This window comes from Alosa sapidissima, chromosome 1 (genome assembly GCF_018492685.1).
Source record: "Alosa sapidissima isolate fAloSap1 chromosome 1, fAloSap1.pri, whole genome shotgun sequence".
In the NCBI taxonomy this organism is placed as follows: Eukaryota; Metazoa; Chordata; class Actinopteri; order Clupeiformes; family Clupeidae; genus Alosa; species Alosa sapidissima.
Window position 1 is genome coordinate 36,528,833 of NC_055957.1, and position 21,222 is coordinate 36,550,054.

Consider the following 21,222-nt stretch of genomic DNA (forward strand, 5'->3'; position numbering starts at 1 on the left):
TGACATTTCTTTGTCTGGTCTGTCTCCTTCACTCAGGCCCACAAGTCTCGAATGTTGAAATAGGCCCACGACACTTAAAGGCTCAACAGTGGTGTCTGGAATCCCACACCCACCACTCATTATGGGTGAATAATTGTAAACACCAGTGTCATTCAATGAAATCAGATGTCTGTTAGATGTGAGTAATAAGCCCACGGAGGTTGTACATTCAGTGCTTTTAGAATAGCTAAAAGGGCATTGTTGGACTTGACGCAAAGCAAAGTCCCTAAAATCTCACATATTAGTTATGGAGCACTTAAGACATCTGATTTCTTTGACTAACACACATGTTTACAATTATTTACTTGTCCCATGCCCTCTCCTATCAACTGAAGACACATCTGCATCCACATTTAGCATTTTCTCGAAAATGAACTCATTACCACATTTAACCACTTTGCACTTCTTCCATGGACAAATACTGACACACGATAGCATTTAATGTTATATCTTGAGATATTGAATGACTGAATACTGAATGTGAAAAAAAAAAATATTGGTTTAATAGTGGGAGCTGTTGCACAAGAGGCGATATTCCTATACCATAAACAGGTCCAGTGCCCACGAGGACCTGAATCTGACCTGAGGTCATTTCTCAACTTCACTACCCATCTCTCTCCCACTCTCCGTCCCATCAATACAGAATAGAAATGGGCGATCAAAAATATTATATATTAAAAAACGCATTGCTTTGAATAGCTTACTATTCCTTAATGACAACAGTATTTCGATCATATGAAATCAAATGTTAGAACCAATGACCGTTGTGAACACCCCAACACAAAGCTTCATGTCTATTGAAACTACATACTGTATTGAAATTGTATAAATGACAATTTATAAATTGTCAATTAAAACTGTATATTTTGAAGAAAATGACCCTTGATTTTAAAAGAGTAAATAGTTTATTCAGATGAAAGTGTACAATCAAAATACATAGAAGACAAAACAAGACATTTATATCTGAGAGCCAGGGATATAAGACATTGTAGGATGACAGGGTTTATTTAGTTTAACGAATGGGGGTTTTCCGCAGAGGTGACTGGATATTCCATTGCTTTGGGGTCCTGCAGAAACCAAAAGAGAAGTCAAACATCCCTTCCACCAGACACCCAACAACAGTTTACACGTGTAACAAATAGCTGAGAAACGACAGAGAATGTGTGTGTGTGTGTGTGTGTCTTTGGAGAGAGAAAGAAATTAGATCAGTCCTTACTCTTCCCCAAGAGTCACATGGAAGACATCACTCTCTTCTTCTTGGTGTCTCGCTGGAGCTAAGATAGTAAAACCGATAGAAACATTTAACTATTTCACTCAGAGGTCTAAAAGTCTTAAAACGCCTTTCTGTTACCCATACTATTTGCATATGGGGGAAAAAAAGAAGAAGACAAAGCGTTTTACCTTTGCGATATCTGATGGCACTGACACATCCACCAAATGTCAACTCATGCAAGCCCACTGAGGATAAAATAAATAAAGTCTGTTAGAGTGTGGACATACGGACAGACAAAAACGCACACAACGAACAGACAAGAGAGAGATGTCAGCTATCAGCCTTCAGCTTTGCTTATCTAGCACTACAACTGACCAACTGGCATTTGGAGTTCTGTTTTTGGCTGTAAGGGAAACCAAGTGTGAAACTCTGCTGTGTGAAAAGTCATCGCTAAGCAAACCAGTCAAAAGGGCCAATTCAATGAGGACATTTGTGTGATATTCTCCAATGGAAGTCACCAGTCTTTTCACAAAGCGTGTTTGTGATATTTTAACTACAGTCAATGAACAGATTTTAGTAACTGAAAACTGAATCAATGTCAGCATAAGAAAGTCCAAGGAAAATCTATTGCGCCAGAATGCATATTTGCGAGAGAGCGCAAAAGAAATCCCACCATGACCCATGACGTATACATTCACCCTACAGACAATGTTTTTTGCTTTGCTTGCATGTTTTTATCAACAACTTAGAAGCAAGTGAGCAAAAATGTGTACCGGTACATGTCTTTTCTGAATGGAAACCCTCTGAACTTGTGTGTGATTAAGAGAAACATGCATGTTCACATTGCTTCAGCGCTCATCATAGCTGCAGAGATACAGTACCTAACGTATCGTAGAGGTAAGGAAAGGGACAGACAGACAGACAGACAGACAGCTCACCTTGTGGAGTGCTGATGGCTCTTCCAACATCTCTGTGCTCTACTGTGATGAATACAGAAATGAGAAACAAAACACAATCATGATTCAATACAATTAATTTAACACATTTGTTAGACCATAGCTAATTTAGCCTACCACTCCATTGACTTCCCCCCTCACCTGTTGAAACAGACGTGTTGGCTGACAGCTGTGCATCACTGGTCTCCCTACCCTCAAAACGCCTGCAGGGACACACACTCAGGATCATAAGAGATAATGTGGTAGACAGACTTATCGCATTCTGTAATGATTCTGAGGATATAGCATTTCTCTGCTCCTGTTAAAGGTCTATTCTGATTAGATGAACAGGTGCTAAGGTACCTTGGTGGAGCAATGGGTTTGATGCTGGATGGAACAGAGGCAGGAGTGAGAACAGGAGTGAAGCCTTCACCAGACGGTGCTGAGGCACGTGGGCCACGATGACTTTTACGCTACAGGAAAGAGAGGATAAGAAAAACACAGAAAAACAGTCAGGACGCTGCCATCAGTGCAGTGGATCATTCCCCTGTCTTATGGCTCCCACACGCAGTTGCGTGCATTGCAGTGTTGGAGACGCATCCCGTTCACTTTACATGGGCTTACGTCATCCGTTGCCGAACTGAATTGTGGGTCCGTTGCGTCGCGTTGCTCCCGTCACTTGCATTGAGAAGTTCAACTTTTGCTGCACCGACGGACGGCACCAGCCAATCAAATTACGAACAAGCGAACAACAGACGGCACCAGCCAATCAAATTACGGTTATACCTTAAGTCATTTGCATAGCTACCGTCAGGAACACCCACTGGCATGCGTTGACGGAACGCAACTGTGTGTGGAAGCCGTTATACCCTCATGTAGCTCTAACGGCTAAAGCAAATCACAACACACGCATCCCCAAAGAGCCTCCACTACAGCACTAGGGGAAGAGGGGCTGTACGTTTGCAGGCTGCGGGGTGTTCCTGCTGAAGTTGAGGCGCTGCAGCTGCAGCTCCAGCTCGTCGTCCTCCTGCTGCTTCTGGTACTGCTTCAGACCGAACTCCAGCTCCTCAGCAAGCTGCGCGTCTGCTGCAAACAGCTCCTTCAGCTCGGCCCGGTAGTCCTCTGTGATCACCTGCAAACACACGACTGAGGTCAGCTAACAAGATGCTGGCCATAAAACACGAGCCTCCCTGCAGCGGGATTACTGCACCCATAATTCAAAACTATTTGATCTAATGACTGGGGTGGAAATCAACAGAGAACTCATGATCCAACATTATCCTGGAAGTGGAAGTCATGTCTTCCTTTGTTCAGATTCATGAACACTTCATAAACAGGGGCAAATCAGTAGCACTTAAAAATGGTTGGTGTCTTTCTAACCCGTAGATAGCGCATTAGGTTGCCCAGCACGGGTGAACGCTTCTCCTCCAGCAAGTTCTTAAGCCCCAGCACAATGGGAATGACGTTCTCCATGAAGTTCTTCTTCTGGGCCTGAAAATCACAAACAGGAGAGGCCAAAAGGTCATTCATTTATTCTAATGAACTGGCACTGCCTGACATACTCCAGATCAGTGGAATTACCAATGGAATAAGCATATGCATGAGCATGATTTTTATAACTGGGGGCATTCTGATATGGGGTGTCAAGTGTAACGGGCCTTATTTTGTGCACAGATCCATTCACAGATGCATTCAAAAAAGCCATTAATCCATAAGAAATCCATGTAATGTCTTATGCCCACAAAAAACATGTTAGTATCTGGAAAAGCACAAAAGCAAATTCAGTGCATGGCATAAATCATCCATTTTGCTTTCTTTAAATGAAAGAATGTTCTGTTCTTTAAAGTTCTGTGGACTCTATGTTAACACGTTTGTATTTTTCATGGCCAAAAGGCATAGCATTGTTAATGGCTGTTGTAGCACAGAATAAAGGCTGATACAATTAGGCTAGGTTCACACCGCAATTCTTAATTCTCAATTCTGATCAATTCTAATTAAATGTGGCCAATATCAGATTTTTACCCCAGTGAGGACTGGTGATGGATTCTGAACTGACCCGCATGTGCAACAAACGAACACACGCACAGCGTGCAGCTAACCCAACTGACTGACTGACTACCTTCGTAGGTCATTTCACCAAGTGATGCAATAACACACATCAGCATGCTCCCAACTTGAAATGTTTGGAATTCTGCCAGAGCATAATTCTGAGGAATGTCAATCAAGAATGTAAAAGTAGCATGAATTCCAATATAACTGTTAAGACTGCATGCCGCACTGCAAAACATCAGACCTGTATCGGATTTAGACCATATATGAAAGTATAAGTATAAGTATATGTATACTCTTTTGATCCCGTGAGGGAAATTTGGTCTCTGCATTTATCCCAATCCGTGAATTAGTGAAACACACTCAGCACACAGTGAGGTGAAGCACACACTAATCCCGGCGCAGTGAGCTGCCTGCAACAACAGCGGCACTCGGGGAGCAGTGAGGGGTTAGGTGCCTTGCTCAAGGGCACTTCAGCCGTGCCTACTGGTCCGGGTTTGAACCGGCAACAAGTCCTCCAGTTACAAGTCCGGAGCGCTAACCTGTCTAGGAGGGGGCAGCCGTGAAAGTGGCCCAAACTAGAATTTCATGTGACTTGCACTTTTCATACTGTTTGAACAACTAAGATGTCACATAAAGTGAAAAAGAATCAAATTTGGCCTGATAGTGTGGACCTAGTCCTTATATTCAGAGGGCTGAGGTATGTCAAGTGGCCCTTACATGTGAGATGAGCTTCTTCTGCATGGTCTTGACCATCATGGCCTGCTCGTCTTGAGGCTCATCAGCACCCTCTGCTGCAGTGGAGGCAGACAGCTTCAGCTCCTTCAAACTCAAAACGTCAAAAGAATCAGACAGCAACGCGGCGCCGTCCTCATCTAGGGGCAACGTCTGGTCCACAAAACCAGCTGAAAGAAAGAAACAAAGTTGGGCTTCAGGGATAAACAAGAAACGTGTTTCTGTTTGTACGTGTGTTTTATACGTTAAGGTTGTTACCCAGGATCTCCTTGCTGATTCTGTTTGTGGTGTTGAAGCGCTGTTCATCAGTAAAGTGCTTCAACAGGAACTTGTAGATTCTGAATCGCTTGCCTTGTTTTAACTGTCCCTTGAGTGAGAACAGAGCCTTCTCTCTTAAGTAAAAGAGAACATATCGGCATTCATTTTCACCTGATGACAGCTCTTCATGACTCAACACAGCAGTCAAATAACTTTGGCTGAAAAATGTCATACACAGTCAACGCTACCTTTCAGTCTGGGGGAACTTGTTGTATTTGCTGTGCTTGTCATAGGAGTTAAAGTGGACAATGCACTCAACAAAGTGCTGATAGAACATCTGTGGGTTTTTCTTCAGAAGCCGATCCACCAAACAGTACTCACACAGACTGCAAAGAATGGAGGAGAATCAGTCAAAAAGGATGTTTTTGTACTCTGTTGAGAAGGATGAAGATGTTGTTTTATGGATAACAATACAATGCTTTGCCTTAGCAATAGAAATAAAAGTATTAGAGTACCTCACAATCTCATGGACAGGATCAGCAAGTACCGATGCATAGCGGAAGAAGAGAGAGTCCTTCCACTTAAGAAACTCTTCCTGCAGGAAGTGCATGGAGAAGTAATTCAATAGACACACAAACCCAGACTAATGCTTATTTTTGTAATACAGCTTGGAGCTTATTTCAGAAAGTATTTTTTACAGGACTTTAAAAGTGTGTGTGTGTGTGTGTGTGTGTGTGTGTGTGTGTGTGTGTGTGTGTTTACCTGTAGCAGGTTGGTGAGCATGATGAGGGTCTTTTCCCGGACCTCAGACACGGGGTCAGCAAGGCAGGCGGAGATGTTGGGGACGTAGAGGGTGGCCATGTTGGTGTAGCGCACGCACAAGTCACACAGCACCACCACCACATTGCTCCGGACCGTCATGTGCTGGCCCACCTCCAGCTCACGGGCGAAGGCTGGCAGGCAGCGGTGGGCCAGCTGCTCATGCTGGAGACACAGCTGGCCTACAGTGCACACACACACGCACACACACAAGAGAGGGGTGTCAGCCGGAGACTGAGCCACAAAAACACTGAAAAGAACACACCTTCATACATCATGGCCACAGTTCTTACCTAAGGTAATGACCGCATGAGCTCGCACCACAGACGGCATGGGGGTCAGTTTGAACTGAGACAGCGGCTGACTACCAGGCAGCTCTGTAGCGCCATCTGTTGGGGGGGGGGGGGGGGGAGTGGGAATCACAACAAAGTTGTTAAGTTGTAGTTAAACAACAGGAGAGAAATGGAAAGGCACACTTAAACGGCTCTCCTGTCCAGCAACTGCATGCACCAGACCAAGCATTATCCCTGTGTGGTGTGTGTGTGTGTGTGTGTGGCGGGGTGTTTGGTCTCACCTGGCTGTAGCTCCACCGCCGAGGTGAGGAAGGAGAGCACGAGAGCAAAGTTCCGCTCCCCCACTCGCTCAGGGCAGTGCAGGGACGCCATCCCCAGCGTGTACAGGTGCCTCACCTGATGGGCCAATAGCATCCAGTCACATGTTTAACAAGGAAGTTGTGTGTTAACGGGTAAATAAGGAAATCAGTCTGATGCTTGACTGGTCAGTTATGGCAACTAGTGATCGGAAAACCAAAAGAAACACATGATGACCTTACCACAATATCTGTATCAATGTTCTCTGCTGCTTTGACTTTCAGAACGACGCTGGATAAATACTTTTGACAGATGGCTACAAGCTCACCACAGTGCTTATTCATAAAGGCCTGGAATGCAGGCACCTTTGAGAGAGAGAGAGAGAGAGAGAGAGAGAGAGAGAGAGAGAGAGAGAGAGAGAGAGAGAGAGAGAGAGAGAGAGAGAGAGAGAGAGAGAGAGAGAGAGAGAGAGAGAGTCTTTAGTAAATAAGAGAGACTTTCTTTACAATTTAGTGTCTATTTGTGGATGATGGAGTTTGGGATCAAAACGTCATCAATCAGTGCCAGTTTGAGTAAAACCCAGAATAAGCATAACTGAACAGCATATAACATAGCCTCTGGGGGCAACTTCGGTACATCAAAATGAATTGCCTTTTTAAAGCCATTACCTAACACTAAAAAAATAATTAAACAACAACTATGCTACTACGGCGAAGGTCTCTGCAGACAAAAAAAAACTACTACTAAAGTACTAAAGTAATTGTAAAGAAAGGGTGTAAAAATGACTGTTTGTGAAGTCATTGTATTATCAAGACCTGAAGAAGAGCAAGGTAGTGCACCGAGTCCACAAACACAAAAGCTACCTCTTTATGTTCAGCACGGCCCAGCCTGCTCAGTGCCTCCACCCCGGCATGAATGACATCAGTGGGCATCACACAGCTGCCCAGCAATGCTTTCACCTCCTCTGGAGAACAAACAGCGCAACATGACAGACAGACATGGCCATAGGTCAGTGTGGTTTCCAACGGTTTGTGCGCCCAACTGTTGCTGTTGAATCAGATGTTTAGATGCCTTTACCACCCCCCCTCCCCCACACTCCATACACATAATCACACACAACAGGGTGACTCACCCACAATCCTCTCCCTGGTGACATCATTAATGTGTTCAGCAATGAGGCCAATCACGGTCAGGATGTGGCAAGTGGTGTCTCCCCTCACCTCCTTACTCCTGGGAGGAAAAAGAAGCCCACATACGTTTAAACATACTGAACGATACACACACGTTTAAACATACTGAATGAAACACATACGTTTAAACATACTGAACGATACATATACGTTTAAACATACTGAATGAAACACACACGTTTAAACATAATGAATGATACACATACAGTACCGTTTAAACATACTGAATGGTGGTTAACAAATACAACTATGCATGGGGGCAAACATCATTCTTCCACCAAGAATAAAATCTGTTATGGTCACCATCACATCTGCTATTTTAGTCTTCCCAGCTTCAGTAATCAGCAGATCAGGACAACATTTTCCTTTCAGTCAGCTGTTACACAGGCACTGTGAGATGACACAGTGCAACGTCAGCAATTGTGCGTGCTTAGTGCACCCCAGAGAGGGTGGAGAATCTTACGCAAGCATGTCGTCCCATTTGTTCAGGATAGTCTCCAAGTGGAGGCCAGAGGCTCCGCCGGACACTTTGGACAGCAGCATCCAGGCAACAGAGGCGTGCTCCGTCTCCGTGTGCTTGATGAGCGTGTTCACAAACCCAGAGGAGAACTTGTTCTGTCGGGACCAAATGCGGAAGGCTTTGCGGAAGTAACATCTGGAGAAAGGTGAACAAGGTGGAGGAGGGAAGGGAGTGACTATATTTGCATATCTGTATACACTTTCCAACATTTCAGTGTTTGTGCAGTGTTGGATATCGTTCTTACTATGGCTATTAATAACAATATTTCAATAGCAAAGTCTCCATCATCTGAATGAACTGTGCCAATGTGACAAGATGGCATAGAGATATGTGTGTGTGTGTGTGTGTGTGTGTGTGTGTGTGTGTGTGTGTGTGAGCGAGAGAGCGTGTGTGTGTCACACCCACCCGAGGTCAGCACACTCGTCACACATGAGACTCAGCAGGTCCCAGGCCAGCCTCTGGGCAGTGTCAGCGAAGTGGCGCGGCTCCTTGATGTGCTGCAGGATGATGAGGTCCAGCAGCTCCAGGGCCTTGTCCTGCACAGACGTCTCCGTGTCCATCACCGACACCACCACACCACGCAGCCAGGCCACCAGCACCAGCTTACGCTCCGGACACGCCTGGAGAAACACACATATATAGACATGCAAAAAACATATACACATATGCAGACACAAAGTCATTTGGATTTTTATAAACATTTAATGTTTATCTCACAGAGACAATGCAACAGTGTATGACCAAGCCTGGCTATTGCCCATGGGTTAATTTACATCTGGAGTCTCTGGTAAGTGAATGGCCAAGTATGACAATGTTGAAAAGCTAATGATCACCATGACAACATAACAACAGAGAACAAGAATGAATGGCTGGAAACAAGAGGGGCTGAGAGCCATTAATGGGAAGGCGATGGCAGACTTACAATGAGCAGGTCAGTCAGAGACTGCATGGCCTTCTTCTTCACCATGATGGAGGAGTCTCTACAACGCTCAGACAGCAGGGCCATGTGCTCCTTATTGCATGCGATCACGCTGTGCTTCAGCAAACCTGTAATGGCCTGGGAGCACACAAGGAAACACATTTTAGATGAGCTTACTAAATATTGTTTAAAAGATCGACAGAAAAGTAGATGACAGTGAGGAACTCACCTCCAAAGCAGCTTTTCTGACGTTAGTCTTGGCATCTGACACACGCTGCTTTAACAGATCCAAGGTGTCCCGAGCTAAGGGAGTAGAGCCTTTAAAAAAGCGTTAAAGTCAACAGCCGGTCAGATCACACATACGTTGTACAGATTTTCCAGTTCAAATTACAGTTGCTTACGGGCATAAACAAAATTTTGGCATTTTCTGGAGATGGTTTGAAATGTATAGTGTGCTATTTGTAAAGAAAGAAAAGCAATCAAGAGCGTGTTTCGCCAATCGTCTGTAAGAGTTCTACCGGGACTTCGGAGCGGCACACACGTACAGTACGGTCAACCCCTGCCCCTAACTACTTTTTGGGGCAGTTTACAGATCTTTTTTGGAGAGGCTTGTGTAGGTGGGGCATCCTAAGGAGTTGATATGTATGAAAGGTTACCATAGAACATTCTAAATGACTCCAAAATAAAAAAATAAAAACAAGTTTGAGCTTACTATCGCCAATTGCCGTGTTGACATTGGTGTTTTGAATTGTCCTGAAGGTGGAGACGCCATAGTGGGTGTTCACAGTGCCTGAGGAGGGAAAAACAAACCGTCTTAGTTATTTGATATTCAAACATTGTATTATAAACACGGCCATGCTGAAGCTAAGCAGGTGTGAGCTTGGTCACTACTTGGATGGGAGACCTGCTGCTGCTGGATGTAGTGTTGGTGGGCAGCTAGTACATGGCAGCCTCGTCTGTGGCCATAAATCAATCCCAATCAACCCTGTCAGTGCACTGATCCGGACAGCCTTCCTTGGATGAGGCATTAAACTGAGGTCCCGACTCACTGTGGTCATAAAACATCCCGTGGCACAAAGAATAGGGGTTCACTGGTGTCTTGGCTAAATTCCCAATCTGCTTTATTCAGCTCTGGCGCTCTAATCGCCCCCCAGTATAATTGGCTCAACCATTCATTCCCTCACTCTCCACCTCAAGCTGGTGTGTTGTGATCATTCTGGCACATGGTTCTGAGCATTCTGGCTGCCGTGCTTCACCCAGGTGGGCACTACACATTACTGGTGGTGGTTATTGAGCTTCCCTCTTCACTCTAAAGTGCTTTGGGTGCCTTCATAAAGCGCTATATAAACGCAATTTGTTGTGTTGTTGTCCATAAATCCTTTATGCTGCTCACATACAGTCTGCCAAACCCCATTTAACAACCTGTAATCTAGGAATCTACATATGGTGTCATTTAGAATTCTACTGGTGTGATTTTGGATCATTATCATTATCATTCAGACTCATTTCACAGCTCACCTTCACTTCCCTCCATCTCCAAGAGGCTCCTGGTCTCCACACCAGCTGAAAACAGAACCAATTCACGTTTAACCGATTATAATTCAATTTTAAAGCCAAAGCCTAACCAATTATTTGTAAAAGCAGAAGAAAAGCATAGGATGATTGATAAAAGAAAGTGTAAATGCAGCTGTTGGTCCATTTATGAAGAAAAGTTTAACTCTAACTAGTTCATTCAGAGTTAAAAGTTAGAGAGGACATTAGCCTCTAAACTGTGTATATATATGTATATATATACACAGTTTAGAGGCTATGTCCTCTCTAACTTTTAACTCTGAAAGAACTAGTTAGAGCTTTGAAACATATTCTCAACTACAAGAAGACACTAACTAGGGAAGATAAAGAACTAATGCTAGATTTTCTCTAAGCCAGTTGTGTTGTTGCCTTCTGCAGTAGTGTGATTTTCAAAGCATTCTTCTAGGAACCCACGTCAACAACAGCTGGAGGACCAAGGCAGTGGTCAGGACGTGGGAACTGATTTGCAGACTCACTGGCTTGGAAGAGCTCCTGTACATATCGGGTGGTGTTCTGGGACTGCATGTCCAGGCAGCGGGAGAGACAGTGCAGAGCGTGAGCCCGGACGGTGGGCGACACGTCACAGCTGCGGCCAAACACCAGCGTCTGCACCAGGAAGCGGCGTGTCAGGAACTCCGACCGTCCCTCCTCCTGGGGCGCCTCCTCCTGCTCAGACACCTCCTCGTCGTCTACCTCCTCCAGCAGCACCATGACAACGTCCAGCGCAAACAGCCGATATGGGATCTGATGGAGAATGAACAAAATGAGTGCTCAGGTGCTAAGGAACATTGGAGGTCACACTTAATGTTCTTTTTTGCCCATTTCTGTTGTTCAATTTATTACACATTTGTTCCTTTGGTATTGTGGGGACCTTGTTTAATTGTACAAGTTACAATGTTGAAGAAAGTGCAGGGAATAAAATTGTAATGGAAAGAAGACATTACAGACCTTTAACTCATTTTTGGATTTGGGTTCACCTGTGGTTTTAACTCATTTTTGAGGGCTCACCTGTGGTTTCAGAGAGTAGCTGTACAGCCACTGGATGAAATTGGCACGCTTGGCTGGAGGCATCTTAGCCACCAGCTGCCCCACAGCTTGGGCTCCTTTGGTTCGGTAGTCCACTTTCTCCACCATCTGAAGCCAACGGAGAACATTCAGAGTCAAATATTCTGATATACTGGTGTTCCTCCGATGAGGCTACCGACTCCACTAAACCCAGGCCCAGGACGGGTTTTACATGAAAGCTGAGATCTGCTTGTCTTACTGAAAAACGTTTTGCTTCATGAAAATAAAATAAAAACATAAGGCCTAAACTTCTCAGCCAAGGCAGTCTGAGGCACGCCTTTACTTTAAGTGGAACATGAAGATTACCTTGTCACAAATGTGCTGAGCCAAGATGTAGAGCACTGGCATGGCAGCATCCTTCAGCTCATCAACAACATGGCTTTAAAACACAATACTACTGTTAATACACCTCAAATACAGCAAAGTACACATACACTGGTCTTGTTGAGGTGACCCTAGGGTCCAGTCAGTCACTATGGTCGTATACTACAAACAATTGCCATAAATATGCCACATGCTTGGTGTAGCCCAGACCTCATTTATATGTTTTCTTTTTTAACATCAACCTGCCAGGCACTTCAGGTGAAAACTAGCATGCATGGCTAAATCTGGAACATTTACATGGCTGCCTAAAGGGAACATGTTAATTAATGTGCATTGTCTCTTGTAAACAAACAAACAAACATAGGCTACATACATACAAAGTAAGTTACCAAATGTCATGGTCAGAAACAAGCACCAGTGACACCAGTGACCAGTGATATCAAGCAAACATGTTATGCTCACCTGACAAAACGGAGGGCCTGATCCCTGGCAGCAAGAACCACCTGCGACTGCAAAAGCAGGGTCGGCTTGGAGCGCATGTCATCTTTGCTCATCATGAGAATTACGTAGAGAAGCCGGCCGAACACTGACCTCAGACACTGAACACAAACCACTAGATCAGCACACATATATTGGACTTTGGATGTAAGGGAAATTAAGTGAATATTTAAAATAAATGAGTAAATAAAAAAAAATTTAAGCACCGTGTCTCCAGCTGCACGGCTGGAGCAGAGAATCCACAGTCCATGATAGGCCAGCTCTGGCAGGGTCTTCATGCGGTTGATTCCCCTAAACACAGTCATGATATTGGACATTTATATGTAGGCTTGTCTCACACTACCTTACACCACACATCACAGGCACACACACACTCACACTCACACACTCACACTCACACTCACACTCACACTCTCTGCCCTCAACATCTCCCATATACAGGGACAGAATTACCTGGTGGGTCATGTTAAACTTACACTGAATCTGAAAATGAGATCTCTTCAACAGCTGCCTCAAAATGAGTGAGCTCAGTCAAAATCTGAATACAAAACAAACAATAAATTATCATTAAAAATATTATTTACCAAATCCTTGACATCTGTTAATATTATGGATTAAAACGTTAAAACAAAAATATTTTAGTATAGTTGCCCGAGTTAATAATAATAATAATAATAATAATAATAATAATAAAAAAAACAAAATATCACACACATTTCTATCAGTTGAAAACAATAAGCTCACCTGCACACACTCAGTGACACACTCGGGCCTGCACTGAAGAGAACCATTCTTCAGGAGGTGAAGCAAAGTTTTCACCAGAGATTCGATTTCGTTTCGTATTTGCAACAGCTCTCGAGCAGAAAACGAGGTTTCCATGTCCATATCATCATTCTCTTCGTCCTCATCATCCATCTGCCAAGGTCAGACATTGAGGGTTACAGCACAAAACAGAATTTGCTCCCAGAGATGGAGCTGAAAAAGAATAATTGTGACCTTCCTCTTAAATTCATGATCATCTTATATGTGCAATTTTACAGCAAAGCCATTAGGTATTCAGAAACCACTGGACACATTTAGCTTTAACAGCACACACTGTAAGAAATTTAAAAAAAAAACACATACACTAGGAAATCTATCTATACTATTTAAATCATATTGTAGACATGTGGTACACAGACACACGTATGAATGTGCATTAGTACCTCATTTTGGTTCTTTGTTTGAGACTTGGCACGTTTCCGTCCCTTTGATTTGCCTTGGGAGTTACTTGGGGGGTCTTTCTTGCGCTTCTTTCCAGAGGAGTCCTTTGGCCAACACTTCTGGATGAGTCCAAGGGAGCTCTCAAACAGAATTTGGTGAAAAACTTGATTGGCTACACTACCTGAGGACATAACACATACACTCAATATGTGTAACAACATAGCTCAAGGAAGACCAATACAATCTTATTTTTTCCTCTGTTATTTGGTATATAAATAATTCTAGGGGGAAAGAATCTTACCATTTACAAAAGCACATTGTAAATATGTATCAATTAGGAGGGCAAATCTAAATCAAGAAAGCTCATTCGACTTATTTTCAGATAGAAGAATCTTACCAGGAATCCTCAAAAGCAGCAGATAAAGTGAGGCTGCTTGCAACGCATGAAGCTTCTCCTCTACATTAGAGGTTTTTGACTTTCCCTCAAAGATGAAATGGGAAATTACTGCCACAAGAGCTTTGACAGAGATTTCATTTTCTTTCATCAAGACCCAGACATTCTGCAAAATGAACAGGCGCAAGTGGCGATTGTGTCAAAAGGGGAAACATATTTTGTTAACCTATTGTTTTGATATTAATCCTCTACATGACCCGACACAAACCAAAGTTTATCAACAGAAAATGTATCTATTTTTAGAGACAAACTACCTGTGTATTTTCTGTGATGTCATTTGAAAACGGAAGCAGTTGAGTCTGTACAGTTTTGAAGACATGTATTCCTCCCTCTGTTATTTTTTCCTCAATAACAGAGTCCAGTTTTTCAGCGTCACAGAATTCCGCTTCCCATACTGCGTCCACCCAAGCTGCACAAAAGAGTTTTATTGTAGTCAGTCTAGTAGTTCCAAACCTGCTAGTTATGTTACACTGAAAACGCTGGCACGGTATAATGTTGACGTTAGCTAGCTAGAAGCTAGGTCAGGTCAGAGGACGACCAAGCAAAAAGATTACTCTGAGAAGGCGATTTTCGTGCGGATGTTTAACTATTTTGACATCCTAAATAGCACGCAGATCACCAAATCTATGTTGATAATCAACTGAGTTTAAGAGGATGAACAAACCTTTCGGAACATCTCTTAATTTCAATAACTCCAAGGCGTCCAACTCCATCTTCAAATCTACGCGCCAAACAGTGGTATGTAAAACCTTTCAAAACGGCAGAGGGTTCCCTATCAAAAGCCCTGCTGTCATTGGTCCGCATGACGGGAACAGGAAAAGCATTTTGGTATCGTGGGTGGTGCCAGAGATGTTAGACGGGCTCTGGTGGTGCTATGGTCGTGTAAGATAAAACAATTCTGTCTTGTTTTTATATCAGCCTGAAACGATTATTCAGTACTTCAAATGTCTGTAACCGTTTACTTATTATTGCTATTGTGTTTACTAGTGATGGGCAAATGAAGCTTTGGTGAAGCACTGAACTTTGACTGAACCACTTTGAACAATTGTATTAAAAAAATGGGTTCATTACTCGAAGCTTCAGTAACAGCGACCTCTCCTGGTGAAAAGCCAAGACTGCATCTAAATTATCCCGGCTAGATAGTGGACAGGAAGCTTTACTAGTGAAATAAATCTAGTGCACGCACCTAACCACCCCACCCCCACACATACGTAGTGGACATGAATAAGAATGGGATATCATTCTTTATACAAATAAGCATTGATCAGGAACCATCAGAATAAAGTTTTCCCACGTATCTCTTACATTGTAATACAAATAAATCAATATGAACAAACTATGCTTGTCACAGTAGAGGCTATGAACCAAACGCAATGTTTTGCATTAGCCTAAAGTGTTTATGCTTTGAGCGCGCTACAATTCAGAAGAAAGAGGCCGCCAGTTGCAGTGGCAACACGATTGGTTCACGAGGCGGTGGCGCTACGAACCACTCAGGCGATTCTTTCAGAGAATGAAGCCGTTTCTGCTTCAGACGTCATATATCACGTGAATTTTCCGTAGCAAAGCAACCTTCGGAGCAGTGGTTCAAATGGAATTGTAGTTACTGGTTTGAAGCATGTATTGAAGCTTCAGTGTCAGACTGCAATCACTAGTGTTTACTTGCATTTAAATGTAAGCATTTAAAGCAAATTTGGCACTACTCACGCCAGCCATACACCTTGTGTATTTTTGTTCTAGTTCAATCAAAGTCAAAGTCTGCTTTATTGTCAATTTCTTCACATGCCCAGACATACAAAGAGATCGAAATTACGTTTCTCACTATCCCACGGTGAAGACAAGACATATTTTACCAATTAAGTCCACAGACAAACATAACATTCAAGTAGGCCTAAACAATAAAAAGTAAATAAGAAGGCACATACAATGAAGAAATAAAAGCAGCAAAATTGGGTTGAAATTGTGCAATTGTGCATAGACAGTCAATATAATAGGCCTAGTGCAAAGTCAGGCCAATAAATGGCTGAGGTAGTTCTGTTTGACCTAAGTAAGCAAGTGGCATAGTGGTGCAAGTTATGTAAGAGTAGCAGAAGTGTTGTGTTTTCAGGACAACAGGACAACAACAACAAGTTGCAAAGTGTGCAAGTGTACAAGTGGAGTAGTGCAAGTGGAGTAGTGCAAGGCAGCCATTGTGGGTCCAAAGTCCAGGATGTTATGTAGCTGAGGTCCTGAGGAGGGAGAGAATTCAGCATCCTAACAGCCTGGTGTATGAAGCTGTTGGTGAGTTTGGTGGTGCGGGAGCGCAGGCTTCTGTACCTATTCCCAGAGGGCAGTAGATCAAACCAATTGTGAGCGGGGTGACTTGCATCACTCACAATTGTGGTAGCCTTGCGGGTGAGGTGGGTGGTGTAAATGTCTTTCAGGGAGGGGAGTGAAGCACCAATAATCCTTCCAGCTGTGTTCACTATGCGCTGCAGGGCTTTCCTGTTGTATTCAGTGCAGCTTCCGCCCCACACAGCGATACAGCTAGAGAGGATGCTCTCAATGGTGCCTCGGTAGAATGTGGTCATGATGGCTGGTGGAGCACTTGCTCGCCTGAGTTTCCGCAGGAAGTAGAGGCGGCACTGAGCTTTCTTCGCCATTAATGCAGTGTTGGTGGTCCAGGAGAGGTCTTCACTGATGTGCACCCCCAGGAATTTGGTGCTGCTCACTCTCTGAATTAGCAGCGGAAGTCAACAACAATCTCCTTGGTCTTGCTGACGTTCAGCAGGAGGTTGTTGTCCCTGCACCACGTGGTCAGAAGGTCGACCTCCAACCTGTATTGAGTCTCGTCGCCCTTGGTGATGAGACCCACCAGAGTTGTGTCGTCAGCAAATTTCACTATGTGATTGTTGCTGTAGGTTGCAGTGCAGTCATGCGTCAGCAGGGTGAAGAGCAGCGGACTGAGCACGCAGCCTTGGGGAGCCACCGTGCTCAGTGTGATGCTGCTTGAGATATTGTTGCAACACGTACTGAGGCATCTGACAGAGGAAGTCCAGTAGCCAGTTGCAGAGGTAGGTACTGAGTCCCAGTTTGTCAAGTTTGTAGATGAGTTGTTGTGGTATTATGGTGTTGAATGCAATCATGTGCTCCGAGTTGTTTATGTTACATGTTTGCACCTCAGCGTGGAAAAGACAAATGAATCAAGAGTTATATTGAGTCTCTCATGATTAAGCACTTGTTATCTGTAACTACACTTTCTATCCAACGTGTGAGACAAGCAGGACTTTGTTAACTGGTGTTTCTTTGGGATTTAAGAACATTGCTTCACAGAACAAAACACATCTGAATAGACTGATTTTCCTTATTTCCCAATTAACCACATGGATCTCAATACAATTGTCATGCATACTGCCTCCCATGGCTGAAACTGGTATTATGACACCTGTCGGGCTGTGGCTAGTAATTTAGCATGCTAATTCAGGTTGATATCTCTGCAGCACTATACCTTGTCATTTTTTTAATGACATCATCGCCCTTATTTCTTCTCATTCTTTTGATGCGTGTAGCTCATTTTTTGGATATTTTTACCTCAATTCTTACATATGGCACCTTTAAATAAGATGTTGTTGTGATTTCCATTTTCCCCAGCAGAGGGCTCTGCAGAGCTGTCAGGTAGTCAGCCTCTGTCACAGTAAAGCTTATGAATAAGTGTGACATTTTGATCGGTTGTGACTGAAAAAGGAAATCAAGTACCTTCCTATTATATTTTTGTGTTAGGTAGAGAGTTGTGTGTTGTGTTTTGGGAAATTAGTCAAGTACTGAGAATGAGTCGTTTTGCAGATTTGGTATGGTATCTTTAAAATCATGCCAAAAATCATGAGTGTAGCACTGACACTCTCACAGCCCTCTGCTGTCCATCAACAGTAATCGGTGACTTTGAGAAACAGAGATCTATGTAAAAAACCTCTGCCGGAATTTTCCTTTAAGGCAGCAGGAGGGGGGGTTTACCTAACGTATACTGCACAGCTATGTACCAGCTATCATTATCCTCAACACCAAACTCCTCTACATCCAGGTTGGGTTTGAGGCTGCACACTGTGCAGTTGTCTAACTGAAAAACGTGTCTATGGGCTGACCCATGTGGTGATTTCCATTTCCCCCAGCAGAGGGCTCTGCAGAGCTGCCTGGTAGTCAGCCTCTGTCTCAGTTCAAACTGACACCCATACCATCTTCAGTGTGTGCTCATGCGGTTGTTACCTTAGGTCAGAGCTGTGGCCATGGTGTATGAATGCCTGTCTGCATATATATGTGTGTTCTTTTCTCCACCAGAACTGAACATAACCTGTGCAGTGGGGGACAAAGTGTCCGGGGACCTCAAGATCATGATTGTTTTTGTGGGACATTCTGGGACACTTGTTATTGTTCTTTTGCACATGATCAGTTCGAAACTGCAAACAGTTCACACTGGAATCTGATATAAGCCACGGATCTGAGCAAAATATCCGAATTGAGCATTAAGACTTGCAGTATGAACGGGGTCTTAGTTTTGATATGATATTGGTACACTCATGGTTCATTGCAACACAAATGATCACATTGCTTACATTTTTCTTGTGTCCCATGGTCCAGGATAACAATCCTTAGTGTATAATAATGCACGCACACACTGGTACATTTCACATTCATTCCTGAACCCCCATGTTATTTTCTAGTTGGTTTTGTGGACCAGACGTGGCCCCTCGACGAAGCTAGTGCCGTGTTGCTGCCGGATGTGTTTGGCGTCTGAAGTCTCCTTCTCTCTCTCTGACACGTTTTGTCTGGCACCTGTTAAAACATATTTGGATGTGCGCACCCGTTTCTGTCTTCTCCTGTCTCCTGCTGTAAAAGTCATCGTGGCCCACGTGCCTCTGCACCGTCTGGTCAAGGCTTCACTCCTGGTCTCACTCCAGCCTCTGTTCCATCCAGCATCAAACCCATTGCTCCACCAAGGTACCTTAGCACCTGTTCATCTAATCAGAATACTTTAACAGGAGCAGAGAAATGCTATATTCTCAGAATCATTACAGAATCTGTCTGTCTGCCTTGCTGTTTTCAGATGTATTTTTGATTGTACTTTTGTGTTGGTGGCATTCAAAAAACTGTCAGAAAACTGTAGATGCTTTGGTTCTATCTGGACCCATATGAGTGTGTGTCCTTGCAGGCGTTCTGACGGTAGAGACCAGTGATGCACAGCTGTCCGGTGACTCATGAGTTTCAACAGGTGAGGTTGACATACACACATGTAAGTCATTGTCAATGGGCTGTTTTAAGGCAAAATTAGGTCTAAATTTGTATTGAATGGCACTGTTTCTGTTTCTCATTTCTGCACAGAGACATTCAAAAAACATCATTCTCTCTCCCTCTTTGTGTGTCAGTCTTTCCTGTCCTTCTCTTTCTTAGAAGGAAATCATTTTTCTGCCTGTCCTCACTCCAGTAGTCTCCTGATGGGATCTGTTTTCTGCGTAGTGGGTAAGCATTGAGAACTTGATGTTTTGAGGATGTGTCCATGCCACCAGGCCTAGCAAGATCAAAATACATTATTTTTTCTCACATGCAAATAATGTGAGTAACAGCAAGGAGTTTTAAGACTTGAGTGAATTAGTTTAATATGGACAATGGCCTTGATTTTGCTGTCCTTTCAGGGAGACACACATTTTTACACTGGCGTGTATACTGTTGCTTGGTGTCTTGAGGTAATGTCCTTGGCCCCTGTTCTGGTTTCTGCAGGACCCTGAGGCAGTGGAATATTCTGTCCAGCACAAGAACTCGCTTCATAAATTGATATCGACAGCGTCATATATGTCTTCTGTTAGCTTTCATATTCACTATTTTGTCCTCTTTTTTGTCATCTTCTGATCATCTGACTGTTTGTCACTCTGTCTAAAATGTATGGTATTTATTTTCTTCAATGTAGTTAAATTAATTAGCATGGATCTCTGTGTCATGATTTTGATTTCCACTGATTTAATGACCAAAATGTAGTAGTCGTAACAATGATATGCTTTATTATTTGTCTTGGCATCTTTTGTCACTGGACTAGTTGTCCTTCCAATATGTCCTTTATGTGGATATGTCGTGAATACTGCATAACAACCGATCTGTTTACACCCAAACTAAAAATTAGACGCGTTCTTAATCTTGACATCTGGACAAGGGAAGGCATTTTATATTTATAAGTAGACACCACATTGTGGTTGGAATGCCAGTAAATAACTGAGACCACCTTACACTAGACTTAGAAATCCTGACCGCCTTGTATTGAGTCCCATTTTCCTTATGCTGTATATTTTTGTAAATGGTTTACAACCCAGTTTGGTCATGGGTCAAAGCGCCACATCATAGACAGAAAAAGATTGGGCCCAAGATAAGACCAGGGATCCCATGGAATTCTATATTTTGGGCACTGTAACAGTACAATACGAGTGAAACACATTTTGGACCAACTCCAGAACTGCCACAGACTATTACCGTTTTGTGCTTTTTATGTGAAGATGGCTGACTTTAGTTCAAGGCATAATTTGTCTATGATTTAGACAGCCAGTGCAGAACATTTTATTGTGCTTGGTTATTTTATTATATTCTGTTTCATAAATTTCAGAAATGCTCTCTACACTGCCATTACACTGGAATGTCTATTTTCAGCCAATCTTGATCGTATTGGCAAGGACTTTTATTTTTAGTTTAGTTTTTTCCCCCTGATTAACAGAACCTGCCTTTTATGTTTGATCTCGTTTTTACATATATATATTTCATTCTTCATCAGTAATAATATCCTTCTGCCTAATTCTTTACTTTATGTTCTTATTCATATTTCGAACCAA

At 43.2% G+C, this 21,222-nt stretch overlaps 1 protein-coding gene and 1 long non-coding RNA gene across 4 annotated transcripts; one reads left to right on the forward strand and one right to left on the reverse strand.

Moving 5' to 3' along the window:
* Nucleotides 1–925: 925 nt before the first annotated feature.
* Nucleotides 926–15,232, reverse strand: ncapd3 (non-SMC condensin II complex, subunit D3). 2 transcript variants are annotated; one of them, XM_042103933.1, is made up of 35 exons: nt 15,048–15,232; nt 14,638–14,792; nt 14,327–14,489; nt 13,932–14,110; nt 13,471–13,641; nt 13,203–13,264; nt 12,933–13,017; nt 12,691–12,827; nt 12,211–12,283; nt 11,848–11,973; nt 11,316–11,583; nt 10,786–10,830; nt 9,980–10,057; nt 9,497–9,585; nt 9,271–9,405; nt 8,754–8,968; nt 8,292–8,483; nt 7,771–7,868; nt 7,502–7,602; nt 6,881–7,003; nt 6,623–6,737; nt 6,342–6,437; nt 5,992–6,230; nt 5,745–5,824; nt 5,478–5,615; nt 5,230–5,363; nt 4,957–5,141; nt 3,568–3,678; nt 3,146–3,319; nt 2,551–2,660; nt 2,350–2,411; nt 2,191–2,229; nt 1,441–1,497; nt 1,256–1,313; nt 926–1,106 (listed from the first exon to the last, which is right to left on the reverse strand). In XM_042103933.1, the coding sequence occupies exons 1-35, from the start codon at nt 15,094–15,096 to the stop codon at nt 1,052–1,054; spliced, it is 4,197 nt and encodes a 1,398-aa protein (XP_041959867.1). In that variant the 5' UTR covers nt 15,097–15,232; the 3' UTR covers nt 926–1,051. The 2 variants fall into 2 exon arrangements, with proteins under 2 accessions (XP_041959867.1, XP_041959860.1); XM_042103926.1 differs by having other exon boundaries at nt 2,191–2,232.
* LOC121718785 lies at nt 15,058–20,263 on the forward strand. 2 transcript variants are annotated; one of them, XR_006034020.1, is made up of 5 exons: nt 15,058–15,121; nt 19,075–19,351; nt 19,563–19,622; nt 19,777–19,870; nt 20,129–20,263. It is a non-coding gene; the product is annotated as an uncharacterized LOC121718785 (long non-coding RNA). The 2 variants fall into 2 exon arrangements; XR_006034017.1 differs by having other exon boundaries at nt 20,044–20,250.
* Nucleotides 20,264–21,222: the final 959 nt, after the last annotated feature.

What these genes read in the sequence shown, in the direction of transcription:
- ncapd3 (XM_042103926.1), bottom strand. Translation starts at nt 15,096, where the DNA reads ATGGAGTTGGACGCCTTGGAGTTATTGAAATTAAGAGATGTTCCGAAA. An exon ending in GCTGCTTTTGAGGATTCCTG is followed by an intron (nt 14,111 to 14,326) that starts GTAAGATTCTTC and finishes TTATGTCCTCAG; the next exon opens with GTAGTGTAGCCAATCAAGTT. An exon ending in ATCTCATTTTCAGATTCAGT is followed by an intron (nt 13,018 to 13,202) that starts GTAAGTTTAACA and finishes GACTGTGTTTAG; the next exon opens with GGGAATCAACCGCATGAAGA.